The 14378-nt window shown below is 37.3% G+C and overlaps 1 protein-coding gene across 3 annotated transcripts in view; it reads left to right on the top strand.

The window, feature by feature from the left end:
* GIPC2 (GIPC PDZ domain containing family member 2) overlaps window positions 1-5652 on the top strand; it is a 92409-nt gene extending 86757 nt beyond the window's left edge. For all 3 annotated transcript variants that reach the window (XM_063697591.1, XM_063697584.1, XM_004026014.5), the window contains one exon: window positions 3989-5652. In XM_063697591.1, coding sequence (XP_063553661.1) covers window positions 3989-4140 — 152 coding nt within the window. In that variant the 3' untranslated portion in view covers window positions 4141-5652. The remainder of the gene's footprint in view (window positions 1-3988) is intronic.
* The last annotated feature ends 8726 nt before the right edge of the window (window positions 5653-14378 follow it).

The following is a 14378-nucleotide window of genomic DNA, read 5'->3' as shown; positions in this document are numbered from 1 at the left end:
TGCTAAATTTTCTTTTGCTTTTCTCTTAAATCAGAGCTATAATATTTTATCAAAAAGGATGAATTTTACCATTTACTTATCCTGTAAAGTTGTCTTAAAAGCTATGTTCACCAAACCCAGCTGAGGATGAGAAATAAAATAAAAAAGCGATGTTTATACTTTATGTATTAGGAAAAATATATAACATATTTAGCTGCATGCTCCATTTTTGAATTCATATAGCAAATTACTGGTTTTTAAAAGATGTATAGAGCACTGTATTACATGCAGTATTTCCAGCACAATTATGTAGCTGTGTAATTGGCATTTTTTTGTTGCTTCTACAAGATCAGGTATTTTTTGAAGACAGATACCATATCTTGCTCAGTTTTAATCCCAGCTCTTACCACAGTACCTCTCCAAGAGTAAGTACTTAATAAATGTCTGTTGAGAGTCACAAAAGTAGTGAATTCACAGGGAGCATGAGTCCTAATTTTATTAGTTTGGAGCTTTGGCCCTTGGGCAAATTATTAAACTTAGAATCCTAATTTTCACATCTATAAAAGGGGCATAATAAAAATAATCTTATAGGGTTGCCAAGGAATCAAATTAAATAATCTGTATAAAGTCCTGTCACATCATAAATAATAATGGATGTAGGTATTATCATTCTTAGTGATGATCACTAATGATGGTTACTATTAGTAGTTGTAATGGCAGTGGTAAGAGAGGGAGAACATGTGGAGCTGTATAACTAGACTGTATCAGCAGCTCTGGGCAGTACTGAGTGTGGGGGTTTTTCTTCACTTTTCTGCTGTGCCAGAATGAGTGCGTGAGCGAGATTATGCATTTTGGACTGTGAGGTTAGACTATGGGCATCTTGAAGCAGCATTTTCTTTCATTTTTATGACTAGAAACCCAAAGCAGACATTGCAAGTCAGTGCAGGTGAGATCTACAACATGGAGTTCCTGGGCTTAGTGCACTAGACAATGCTGCTGAGCTTCCTGAGGTATAAAAAAAAACCATGTACCAAGTTGTTTCTTTTTCCCTCTTATAGCCAAGGATATGTGTGTGTGTGTGTGTGTGTGTGTGTGTAGAGAGAGAAATTGATTCAGTGTCCATCAGTGAATATCTGCATCCTTGTCATTGTCTCCCCCAGCATTTAAGAGTGTCATCTATACTGTTAGTTTCTGTTTCTGAATGGTCTGTACATTTTCTTATGTCTTTTATCTGTATGCATCTTATTTCTTCCTCAGCTAGCTTTCTTCCTTAACATGTGTTACCCATATGTCATTATAATCTTTAGGTAGTTGTCTTAATAAATGCTACCTGTAAAGCCTATGAGAAAGAGTTAAAATGGTAGAGTAAGCAAAATTCTGAACTGGAGTTCTACTTCAGCAATACTTCACCTTAACATTCTGGCTACTCTTCTTTTACATCCTGGCTATGAGACCAGAGTTCTGGACTTCACTTTCCCCAGTGCATGCTAACTGTGCCTGTGCAAAAAGTATGTAAGTGTAATTACACACCCTCCTCTTGCACCGCCCATTCACTAGCATTTATTATGCATGAGACACTGAATTAGTTACTATGGGCATAAAAGACTGAGTAAGCTACTCAAGATCTGTTGGGAGTTTATTCTTTTAGTAGGAGAGAAAAAATACACAGAAAAATAAATGTCAGTGCAGAGCAATGTTGAATTTGCAGTCTAAGACCTTTTTATTGAAAGTGTTGCCTGAGGACCAGCATCACCTGGGAGTTGAAAATGCAGAATCTCAGGGCTGCAGAACTACTGAACCAAAATCTCCATTTTGCCAAGATCCTAGGTGATTTGTTTGTGCATTTAAGCATGAAAAACACTGGCAGAAGGGTTTAGAGAATGGGGATATCTCTTCCAGCTGTGGACAAAGGATTTCATGGAGGAGAGAGCCTTGAAGGAGAGAAGGATTTTGATGGTGGTGCTGGTGGCTAGGAGGAGGTTATCCTGGGCAAAGGCAGAAAGCAGCGAAGATAGCATTTTGAGTGGTCAGATTTATGAGGGTACAGCATTAATGTAGTGTAGTGTAGTGAGAACCAAGGGTTCTTTAGATTAGACTGCCACTAGGGTTTAGTTTTAAAGATAAACATTGGTTACACAAGGAAAAAAAATAGTGTGTGTGTGTGTGTCTGTGTGTGTGTATGTATGTATTATGGATTCATGGCTTCCTGTTTTATTCACTGGAGTTATAATATATTACCATCATTACTTATTTGGATATTTAAATTATCCCTGATTTGGTCAGTGTGAACTCTTGCACTCTGACATCTATATCCTTTTCACATGTTCCCATCATTTTGTGACACTTTCTTACTTTCTGGTACAAGATAGTCTTAGTTCATATTGCACTTTGCCTGCTCTAGCCCTGGAATCTGCCATTTTTCTGAGGAAGTCTTAGTCTTTCTAATGGAGAATGGTATTTAAGAACCAAGATTTCGGTGCTTTGTGTACTCATTGTTGTTAGGATGTCATGCTTCCAGGACTGAGGAATGTGTATACACGTGCATGTATGCATTTATGTCTATATTTTTATAACACCTCAATTGGAGATATATATATATTTCCAGTGATATCTACAATTCTAATTCCATAGGGTTCATTCTTATTTTCTCCCTTTCCCTATTTATCCTTTTCCGGCAGTGACAAACTTGATTCCTGTTGTTCTGTATGTATGTGTCTGTGTATGTGTGTATGTATGTGTGTGTGTGTATGTATGTGTGTGTGTATGTATGTGTGTGTGTGTATGTGTGTGTGTGTGTGTGTATGTGATCCATCTCCATATGTGTAACTAATCTCTCATCACCGTGGCTGCTGTCCTCCCTCCCCATTCCCATGCCATCCTCACCACTTCTGTACTCTCCCACCCCATGCCAGGCTGCCTGGCCATATAGAAGCCCTCCTTACCTTACTAGAGGTTTGATCCCTCTACTAGTTCACTGCACCCCCACCCTACTTCTGCTCTGATCCTGGTGCCCTTCTATAGGCCACATCTCTCCCTTTTCTTCCTAGCCTGCCTTGTGTTAGGACTGAACTGATGGGAAGAGGCATAGCTTTTATCTCTCTAGACCTTGTGGCTCGTTCAGAGAAGTCATACAAACTTGGATTAGTTCACCCTTAACCTGGAAGGAAAGGAGATGCTGGAGCTTTTCCCTGGGGCTTTGGCGTTTCCCTTTCACATGGAGGTTTTTAACCCAAGTCCCACATCACATATACACCATCTCTTTCTGGTTGCTGGTGCTTCTAGGGTGCTGAGTGGAAATCTACTGAGCCTCTTGGGCTCCCAGACAGCTGGGGCAAGTCCTAAGTACTCCTGAAGATGCTGGTTCCAAGACATAGAATATGGAACCCAGGCAACTTAGTAGAAAAACTGAACAAGGCCGCCACTTTCATGTTCTATCCCAAACTGGAGAGGGGCTCAGAAAAGGTACCTTGATTCCACAGGTAGACAGATGTCTTCCTCTGCTTCTCCCCAGCTTGACTGCTCCAGTGCAAGCTGTCATCCTTTGTCTTTTTGTCTTTGGACAGGGAGGACTGGACTCCATCTCAGTTGGCAGTGGGGGACTGGTGGAGGAGGGAGGGAGAGTAGTGACTATTAGGAGGTTGGGGAAGGGGTGTTCTTTAAGTTTCCTGCTAGGGTTAGTCACAGCCACAGGGTTTCTTTCAGGGGATCTTGTTCTACCCATGGGAATGCCAGAGGTTCCCAACTGATGGGCTCCAAGGTTGGGTAGGGGGCAAGGGTGGCAGCTGCAAACCTGGGTGCAGTGGACACATTGTTGAAAAGTATCTTTGCCACCTTGATGTGTGTGTGTGAGAGAGGGTATCTTACTGTTTTAATTTGCATTTAATTTTGCATTTAATTTGAAATATATTTATGCATGTTACTTTTAGCAAGTAACTTTCCTGTTGCCATTTTTCTCAGTCCTTTGATGCTATTTCATTTATTGTTAATTTTTTAATATTATTTTTGATAGCCACCACAATGTTTGAAGCTGGAAAGGACAAAGTAAATCCAGATGAATTTGCTGTGGCACTTGACGAAACTCTTGGAGACTTTGCGTTCCCAGACGAATTTGTCTTTGATGTTTGGGGAGTCATTGGTGATGCCAAACGAAGAGGATTATGATGTGTACACTCTATCTCTGAAGAAACAACCCATCGTTCTTTTTTTCCTCTTTTTTTAAAAGTCCTATGAGATCTGTTTTTGGACACCTTTACTAACTCTGGTTTAATTTCATGTGTATGGAATATATTCTTTGAAATATAATTTTGGTAATTTTGATTTCTGGGCACTTTTTAACATTGCTGATGTAGTATGCTTAAGAGAAATGACCTAAATAAGGATCAATTATAATATTCATTCAAAAGGTTTTTAAAAGTAAGTTTTAAGGACTATTTCTCGACAGATGATTTTCTTCTCCATTAATACCCATGCTTTGTTTTTCACATATAAATAGATGATTTCAATAGCTTTGTAGTTTTTTTTTTCAAAATCTTAATGTAAACTAGGATTGGAGTATGATTTACCTCATAGTATCTTCACTGTGTTATCCTAGTTTGAACAGGATATGTTCAGGAAATGAAAGGTGAATTATGCCCCTTATTGGTCTAGAAGCATTGTTTTTTTTTTTTTTTTTTGATCCTCTGAATAAGGGAAGGAAGATTCCTGTGGCATGTTGATTTCTATGGCCAACTTTCTCTCTTTGTAAAACAAAGATTGATTGATTTTCTTGTATGCTTCTTTATACATGCTCTTAAAACTTGTGGTTGAAATCTGTGCTGTGTGTGTGTGTCTCTGCATGTGTAAAAGAAGGGTAAAAAAGAGATGGGTAGGGTAGAACTACTTGCATTTGATTTTTTTTTTCAGTCCTTAAAACATTATTCCTTTTTTCACTCATAGCCACTTTTATGTTACCTTTTATAAGCACTCCAGGGAAGATTTTATATTTTTTTGTAGAGTTTTTGGAAAGATATTTACTCAAAATAACTATGCTTTAGAACTTTTTTTTTTTTGGTTAAACAGCAGCAGTTTTTAGTTCCCTAAACTTTAGAAGAGATGCTATCAGAAATAGATTTCCTTCCAGTGGAAAGAAAGGAGGAAGGGAGAATTGAGAAAATATATTAGTCTATTATTTTAGAGTTCTAATACACTCCTCTAAACCTTACATTATAGAGAAAATTGAGAGTAAATGACTGTCTTATCACTCTTATTTGACATTTTGTAGGTGTAAGAGAAATGGAAATGAATGGTTTCAACGAAGATCATTTAATACAGCAGAGCATGGCGTGACCAAGCATCTTTGTAAAGTGTTAGATGAAAAATGCTGTGTGCTGCCATGGTAATCAGAAATAATAACCTGTTAGGGATGTATTCTAGGAAATCAGAAGTAGTTCTCTTTTCTTGCTGGATTATTGCTTAGATAACTCTTGTTTTCTGGTAAAACTTTAGTTTTATTGCCATCCACTCCTTTTTCAAATGAGTTTAATGCCATAAAGCTGATATTCTTTGTCCGATTAATTTGAAATTTACACAGAAGCTGTTTTAGTCATTAATGTGTAACAAAAGTAGCTTATAGAATATGTACTGCCTTATTGCTGTTGCTTATCATTTGAAAATAAAATCCAGCTCAGGTTGTAACTTGTTGGTACTTGTTTAGTGAGTTTGTTTTGGAGGTTCTGAAATACCTATTAATTCTTAATATTACCTCTCTTGGAAAGACACAAAAAATGGCTGTTATTTTTAGGCATAAGATGACTTAGGAGGCCCATAGAAACATTGTAGTTTAAACAACAACAACAAAATAAATTTATCAGCACTAGATATTAGATTTGAAATAAGTCATTGTTCATTATTGATGGATGTCAGTTTCTCCTTCCTTTTTGGGCATGCGTAAAGACACACTTGGTGCTGATTCCGTGTGATTTATGGAATGTCCTTTTCCCAATGATCTTTCTAGAATTTGTGTGTAAGGTTGTGATATCCATGTACAGCTGTAACTATATATACTTGTCTGTTAGCATTCAGTGGACCATTATCATTACTATCATCACATTACCTGGGCTTCAACTGGGCCCAAGTACTCTATATACTACCTGTAATAGGTTTTTCCTTGAAATATCCTTATCTTTCACCTCTACGGCTAAACTGATAACAAGGTCAGTTTCTTTATGTCATTTTATTCCCATACCTAAAATTGCATCTATTTGTGAGCTTTCTGCCTTTTTGTAATGCTTAGTGCACAAAAAGGGTCTGTTTTTAGTGCAGTCACATAATATATAAGTGTGGGATACCCTTCTGCAGCTTCAGTGCGACAAATCACTTTTTAAAAAACATTCCATTTTATTGGCATCACTAGATGTTTTTAGGACCCTGTCCTTTTCACTTTTCTGTAGGCTTTTTTTTTTTAAATGGAAGATGATTATTTTGTTTGTTCTTGATTTCCTGTTATTGAAAACAGCATCTTCCTTCTTGCAATGGCCACTAATAGCACAGAATGTGTTTTCTTTGATTGTAGCAGAAAATGCAAATGATAATTGTATGTTGGGCTCGATGAGGCCTTGAACATAGCTGAGTCCTAATCAGATGTATATACTCTGATGATTACAAATAGGTACATGTTGGGTTTCTGTGATGTTTCAAAAATACAATTATATAATTATGATGTAAACTCTTTAAGAATTCAATTATAAAAGCAATAATCAGGTAACCTCTATTTGGAGCTGCTACATCCAATATTGTGCCTGAAAATTAACTAAAGAGAGGTAATTTTTCAAATGATGTATAATTTGCAATATTTTCCCTTGTAACTTTAGCGAATACACATATTCCAAGTAAAACTTTATTTAGTCCCATGTTATTTATTTGTTTATTATTGACAGGGTCTCACTCTGTTGCCCAGGTGGGAGTGCAGGGGTTTGATCATGGCTCACTGCAGCCTTGACCTACCCAGGCTCATGTGATCCTCCCACCTCAGCCTCAAGAGCTGGGACTATAGACGTGCACCACCATGTCCAGCTAATTTTTGTACTTTTGTAGAGATGGGGTTTTGCCATGTTGCCCAGGCTGGTTTCAAACTCTTGGGCTCAAGAAGTCTTCCTGCCTTGGCCTCCCGAAGGGATTACAAGCACGAGCCACTGCACCGGGCCAGTCCCATGTTGTTTATTGCTAGACCTTCCTCACTTCTAGAGACTCCCTGGTCTCCTTCAATTATTGCCTGTCTAACATAGTAGCAAAATGGAGTTTTCAACGTAATGGTTCTTCTAAAAAGAGTACAGTGATCAACCAAAGATGTAAAAGATTGATCATATAATGGCCCTTTTGCTCTGTGATACATCTAAATATATATGGATACCAATAACATTGCCATTACTCTGGTGGAGATACTAGGTTAGAAGGACAGTTAAGTGTTTTACCTAAGCTATTAGTGAATAGAGACACAAGAGATGCTATTCAACTCACAGTTCCAAGTATTAGTGCCCTGTATAAAATGCACATTTATTATCTTCTTGACACAGATTGAAGGAGATAAAGTAATTACAAGTTCTTACACATGTCATGGTGATAAAATTGTGAAGTATACAAAATGGTACAGCCTGTCCCTACCCTATTACCTGAAAACCTAGTTCTAAGAAATGACTCATGGTTATTATCTGCTAGGAGTGTGAAAATTGAATGTGACGTCTTTAATTCAGTTGGATACAGTCTTCATAAGACTTAAGTATAACCATAGATATTTTTCAAGCAGTAACAGAAAGGAGAAATTTGAAAAAACTTCTTAAAGGTAGTTTTGAGTCAATATTTAATGTTTTGAACTGTTTGTGCCATGCAATAGTATTGACTATATGCAGATAAAACATTCTATTTTTGTGGGAAAAAAAGGTTTTTCTTTTTTGATGAAAATCATTACTTAAACTTTAAAAACTTTTGAGATTGAAATTTGAGAGTCTCTTAATATATGAAATTGTAAATTATATTTTGGAACCATTCTAAAATGTACTGTTTACTATATTTATATTGATAGATGTACAGATTTAGTCATATGTTGATCAAAAAGTGAATTATTTGTAAAGCTATTTTATATATATATATATATATATACATATATATATATATATATACATATATATATATATATATATATATACATATATATATATATATATAGTTTTTTTTTTTTGAGACGGAGTTTCACTCTTGTTGCCCAGGCTGGAGTGCAGTGGTGCCTTCTTGGCTCACTGCAACCTCCGCCTCCGGGTTTCAAGCAATTCTCCTGCCTCAGCCTCCCGAGTAGCTGGGATTACAGGCACCTCCCACCACGCCTGGCTAATTAATTATATTTAAAATATGACTCCTTAAAATAAGAACTTTTTCATGAAAAAACTGATGACTATTTTCATCATAAATAGAGTTAGAGTTTTAATAATTTTAGACTCTTTAATATTGTTTAAATAAGTGATAAGGATAACACATGTGATTGTTCAGGCCTTTATGGTTTTAACATATCTTTGGTATATTTTTTCTTAACATATTTTATACAAGGTGTAACCTCTAAGTTCTATTTAAAATCCCCAAATTATTTGCCTTGATTCAGTAAAGATGCATAGATAAGCACTGCCATAATACTGTTAATATAAAATAGTCGTAAGCTGTTTCTGTTATAAGATGGAGGTTTACCCAGGGTGACACTTTATCCTTTGTTCCTTCATTCAACAAGTATTGTGGGAGTAGTTTCCAAACAATAGTGTAAGTCGATAAGTAGAAGATATGTCAACCTATAGTTGTTAGGCAGTATGCCTTTGGGATTTATTATCTTCATTGATACAGTTTGAAAGCCCTATTAGAGCTGTTAGAAATCCTTGCAAATACTATGCTAATTCCATATGTTAAGGGGGGGCCCAGCAATCTGCATTTTGACATGTCCTCCAGGTGATCCTAATGGAGGTGAATCCTAGGCCTTTACTTTGAGGTCTCTGAAGGCCCTGACCTAGCACTACAGTGAGAAGATAGACATGACTTCAAGAACTTATGATCTATCAAGGTAAGCAGAGACATGAAGAGATTTCTAATACAATCAGAAAAGTGCTAACATGGACTGTAAGGTAGCATGACAAAAAGCTGCCTATGACAGTAGGATAGCTCTTAATTTTACAAAGTAGCCAATTTTCTAAATATAACTTGGTATGCTGGAATAATTGGTTACCTTAGTGAAATAGACTTCTTGATTGACACACTATGGATTAATCCATATGATGGTTTTGCCTCGGTTTACATGCCATGTTTGATGCTTACCAACGATACAAATAAATATTAGCTATTTACTTACCCTTGTAAGGTATTTTATCCTCTTCTAGTTTTGCAGACGAGGATCTTCTGAAACAATGGTTTTCAAAGAACATTTCTGCTTTTCGTGGAATGGAATTGGTATGCACGATAAGAAGACTGGCCTCTCTCAAAGACAGTAAGTGCTATGGTTTTGATTATGCAAAAGCTAAGCTTATAAAAATGCTACTCTAATTCTCCTTGTCTAGATTTTCTTTTAGCCAGCATCCCTTCATGTATGAGTTAGGGTACTGAACACAATTTATGCTTTATCTTATATGTCATCTGAAAAATAATGTTTCTGATTTTTAAAAATTACAGATTCAGTGAATTAATTTAGCCTTGGAAAGTGGTTTCCCTAAAAGTTAGAATTTCTATGCCCTTGTGGTTCAGATAGGTTGTTATATACATAGTTTGATTAGTTTTAATTCTTAACAACTATTCAGTGAAAAGTAAATGGAAATATAAAAATGAAATAAACCAAATACTTTCTTTCCCATAAAGCAAAACATGACCTCTTCTGCAGTAGCACTGGAGAAAAATGCGGAAATAAAATCCTGCAAATTCGGGGAATGGTGGAAGAATGCTGTGATATTTGAGAGAAGGTCCATGGGCACCTCGTAGCCATCTTCTGGCAACATCCCTCCTTTCTTACTCTTTTGTTTGCTGGCTCTCTTCTTCTTTATTCAGCCTCCCTCCATGGAGGCTCCTCAGGTCTCTGACCTGGGTTCCTTTCCCCCACCCCACCCTCTTTTCTTAGGTGACTCATTTATTCCCATGGCTTTTAACATCTTTATGTTTATGACTCCAAAGTACATATCCACAGTCCAGACCTCTCCTCTGAGCTCGGAACTCAATTCCACTTCTTCCTTGACATCTCCACTTGGTGTCTTGAAACTTTAGCATGTCCAGGATAAAACTTTAGATTTTTCTTTAAAGTTTTGTTTCTTTCAGTTTTCTCTGACAGGAAATGGCATCACAATTCCCCTCACTGCTCCTTCACCTGCTGCACCAAATGCATCAGCAAGTTCTTTTCATTGTATCTCCAAACTACTTCCCCAATATGGCCCTTCTTCTCGGTTTCACTGTCACATCTTCACATCTCTGGGCTGCTGCTCCTTCTTCAGCTCCTGCCCTCCTCCATTTTGGACTGTGAAAATGCTATGGCAGGACATGAGGGTGAAGCTTTTTTTTACCCTAAGTGAGAATGTAAATGTCTCATTTCTTTCTTCTCTGGAAGGACTTGATATTAAGCCCCTCTGTCTCTGAGGGAAGAGACACTTGTTTTTGGATGATTCATCTTCTGCCACTGTAGGGCCCACAGAGTCTACTGTGAGAAAGCTGGAAGGACAGAGGAGGCAAAAGGAAGAACTTTCACAGGTGTAGACTAAAGGCTATAAAGAAGTGTGTGTGTGTGTGTGTGTGTGTGTGTGTTTAGGATGGGGAAAGTGATGCCTTTAGACCTTCAAATAGAGGAAGACTGTTTCTTGTTTTTTCATAGGCATATTGTGGCCACATGGAGCGTTTAGACAGACAGGAACAAAAGTCTTCAAAAGATTCCTGATCTCTCAGCATGGCACAGAACAGAAGGAGTAAGACCCATAGTGACCACAGTGAGGGGTGGTATTTGAGCACTGTTAGGGTTCTTGGAAACAGAAACAATAGGATGGAGATATACATACAGCTCCAAACAGAAACAGTAGGATGGAGATACACACACACACACACACACACACACATGTGTATATATAGATGTACATATAGATATACACACACATCTCCACATATATACCTACACAAAGACAAATATATAGATATGAACATTATAGGAATTGGTTCACATGGTTATAGAGGCTAAGTCCCCGAAAGTCTGTTATCGACAGCCCCGAGAACCAGGAAAGCTGGTGGTGTAATTCAATGTGAGTCCTAAAGCCTGAGAACAAAGGTGAGGATTTTGCTTGTCAGCAGCCTTGCCTGTTACTGTCCAGCAGGAGTGTCACCCCATCAGCCTAGACTTTTTTGGCTTATATCTGTGGATGCCCCACTCCCAGCCTCTTTATTTGCGATGACATGACCTAACACATGTAAGACTTAGAAAAAGAGAGGTGGTTCCCTGGACACCTGGTGGAATGGTGGGGAAGCCTTTGTGCCTGCACTTGGGAGGCTGACCTAAACTAGCATGAGAACCCTGTCTAGGACATGAGAGAATGATCCTTTCTGCTACATGTTAATGGGATCACGTCCCTCCTCTTCAGGCTTCTTTAGTGGCCTCTACGGCCCTGTCCACCCCATTGCCACGCTCCCCCTAGCTCTATGCCCTGGTCACATTGAACTTCCTTTCACTTTCAATATCTTACCTTTCTCAGAGCTTTTTTACTTGCTGTTTTCTCTGCCTTGAACACCCTTCCTCTTTTTGCATGGCCAGGTCCTTGTCTTCCTTTGGCTATTAGCTTAAATGCCACTTCTTTGGAGAAGGCTTTCTTGATCTTCTTCCTTCCCTTGTTCTCTGTGTTCTCAATTTCAGCCCTTGTTTGTTTCCATCATAACACATTGCTGTTTGTAATTATTTTATTAGTAGGCTTTCTATGCTATTCTCTACTTGAATATCATTCAGGATGGGATTGTTTCTGTCTTTCTCACTGTCGTAGCTGCAGCAATTAGCATGGAGCCTGGTGTATATTGAAAATTAAAAAAAAATTGTTGATGAGGAACTTCAAATATTTGTTGAATGCTTACTGAGTGCCCAGCACAAGAAACGGATCACCTCACCTCATCTTTACCAACCCTTGAAGTAGGTAATGATTACCCCCACTTTAAAAATGAAAAAACAGGCCCAGAGAAATTAAATTATTTGCTCTAGGGCACATATTTGGTTAGTGGCAAAGACAGGATTTGAACCTGGTTTTAAGTCCTGGATTCTCTCCAAAGTTGATTCTGTTAATATTTTACCAGAACAATGTAAATTGTACTAGTCACTTGACTAAGAAAGTTGAGTAGGGGATTAAAGCCTGGAGACCAAAGTTATAGATTCAATTAACTGCTCTCTACAGCCTGAGTAAGGGAATAGCTTCACAGCGGTCAGGCCAACACGAAGTAGATTTAAATGGTTATGTGATGGATTTTAGGTTAGAAATCATATGCCCAAGGACTTTAGTGATTCTTTAGGTTTGAAAATATTAACATTAGTAATTATTGTCTGGAACTTTTAAAAATCCTGTGATCACTGGCATAATAAATTCTTACTAGTATGACTTAAGGAAAAAGATTAAGACAAGAAAGGTCCTGACCATTTCTTGGAGAATGAGGATGAGGGCTGGCCTTAGAATCCTTCCAAGCTTCTTCTGGTTAAGGTGATTTCATGGTTTAATTGATTTGACTTGGACAGTGGGTATTTTGCTTTCTGGAGTCATTATTGTTTATGTTTCAGAAAAGGATGATTTCTGTGTTCTTCAGGCTTTTTTATGATAGTATGAAAGAAAATTTTAAGAAGTAGCAGCTTGTTATCAAATACTTTGTGTGCCATTTACCATTTGAAAATGGCATTAGCATTTGAGGTTTCACGGACCATGGAAAGTTATTAACTTCTTATAAAATTCTGAGACATTTAAGTTCTGAGAAATGAATTGGGAAGTTATATTGCTTCAGAAGCCCACTTCTGGACTAAAACTCTAATTTGTGTGCCGAAGGAGTGAGTTTGTAGAGATGATTCTAAATTCCCTTAATATATTTGCTACTCAATGCTTTCCTATACATAAAGTCAGTCAATTTCAATATATTAACTTGTGAGTTAATGAATAAGGAATACTCATGAGGCTTCCCTCAATATTGAACTCAGACTGTAACTGTGTTGATTTAAAAAATGAAATCAATCATGTTCCTTTCCAGAGAATCAAATATTCATTTGTAATGGGGACATCTTTATTGAATTCCAATTTGAATGAGGTCCAGGGAAATTCTGAAATAGGAAGATAGACTGAAATAGAGACAGTGGCATTTTAAAGAGGGCTCATTCTGAAATCCTATGGAGTGTGTCTGTGGTTCTCCTTTTCGACTTTTTTGATAAACATAATCACTTTGGTTTATTCTTTTAAAATTAAGTAGCTATATTCCAGAAAGGTTATTGCAGATGATCTGATGTTTATTTCACTAATTAGAAGGAGATTTCCCACTGTGTCACAACACCAAATGGCCTAGTGTGGCAGAAGTTAATTCACTAGGCTATTTCTTTTTTCTACCTTGGCTGACCAGTAGGTGGCATTGCCTGCCCTGGCTGCCACTTCAAGTCTTCTGTCCGCTTGGGAACCTGAATAGCCAGTCAAGCATTTGTTATCTTCTTGTATCCATTCTGATTTGTCCAGTCTGATTTTTGAATTCATTTGTGATCCTGCTAAGGATCGCCCCTTGACAGCTAAAGTGTCTTTGATACCCAGATAGCTTCTTTTCTAAATCTTGGGGATTATAATCATGTAGTCCCAGAGGGTATTCAGAGTGAATGACTAATTCTACCTAACCAACCAGGGTTCCTCTAGACCTGAAGAAATGACTGAGTGCTGCAGTGCTTCAGAGGTGATTATGGTTAATATTCTGTGAAAGTTACAGATGACTTCATACCAAACATAAAATTAAATAGGTACATTAATAACTTTAAAACCTTATTCATGACTTTAAAACTTTTAAATGAGATTCAAGCAAACAGCTGTGAATTAAATTGTCCTTTGCTTGAATAAATAAAGTTGAACTTCTTTGCATTTAGTAATCAATATTAGATGATAAATCATATCACAAAAGCCTTTATTTTGTTGAGATAAAATTATGGCCAGACATCGACTCATAAGATGACTGTTTTGGCAGCTCTCAGTTGAACTAACTTTTTCTTCTTTCTGATGTTTTTCAAATTCAAGTAAATTACTAACACTTTTGAGCTATAACACTGTGTATCCCTTTACTTATTGTATATTAGCTCTATTATCATCTGCTCTTACTTGGGAGACTCATTAGCTATAGTTAAATGACATTTGTTAGAAACAAGAATTTTTAAAGTTAGA

Source organism: Gorilla gorilla, chromosome 1 (assembly GCF_029281585.2).
Source record: "Gorilla gorilla gorilla isolate KB3781 chromosome 1, NHGRI_mGorGor1-v2.1_pri, whole genome shotgun sequence".
NCBI classification, from domain to species: domain Eukaryota; kingdom Metazoa; phylum Chordata; class Mammalia; order Primates; family Hominidae; genus Gorilla; species Gorilla gorilla.
The sequence above is the reverse complement of the archived record's forward strand: the minus strand, read 5'-3'. Positions and strand labels throughout refer to the sequence as shown.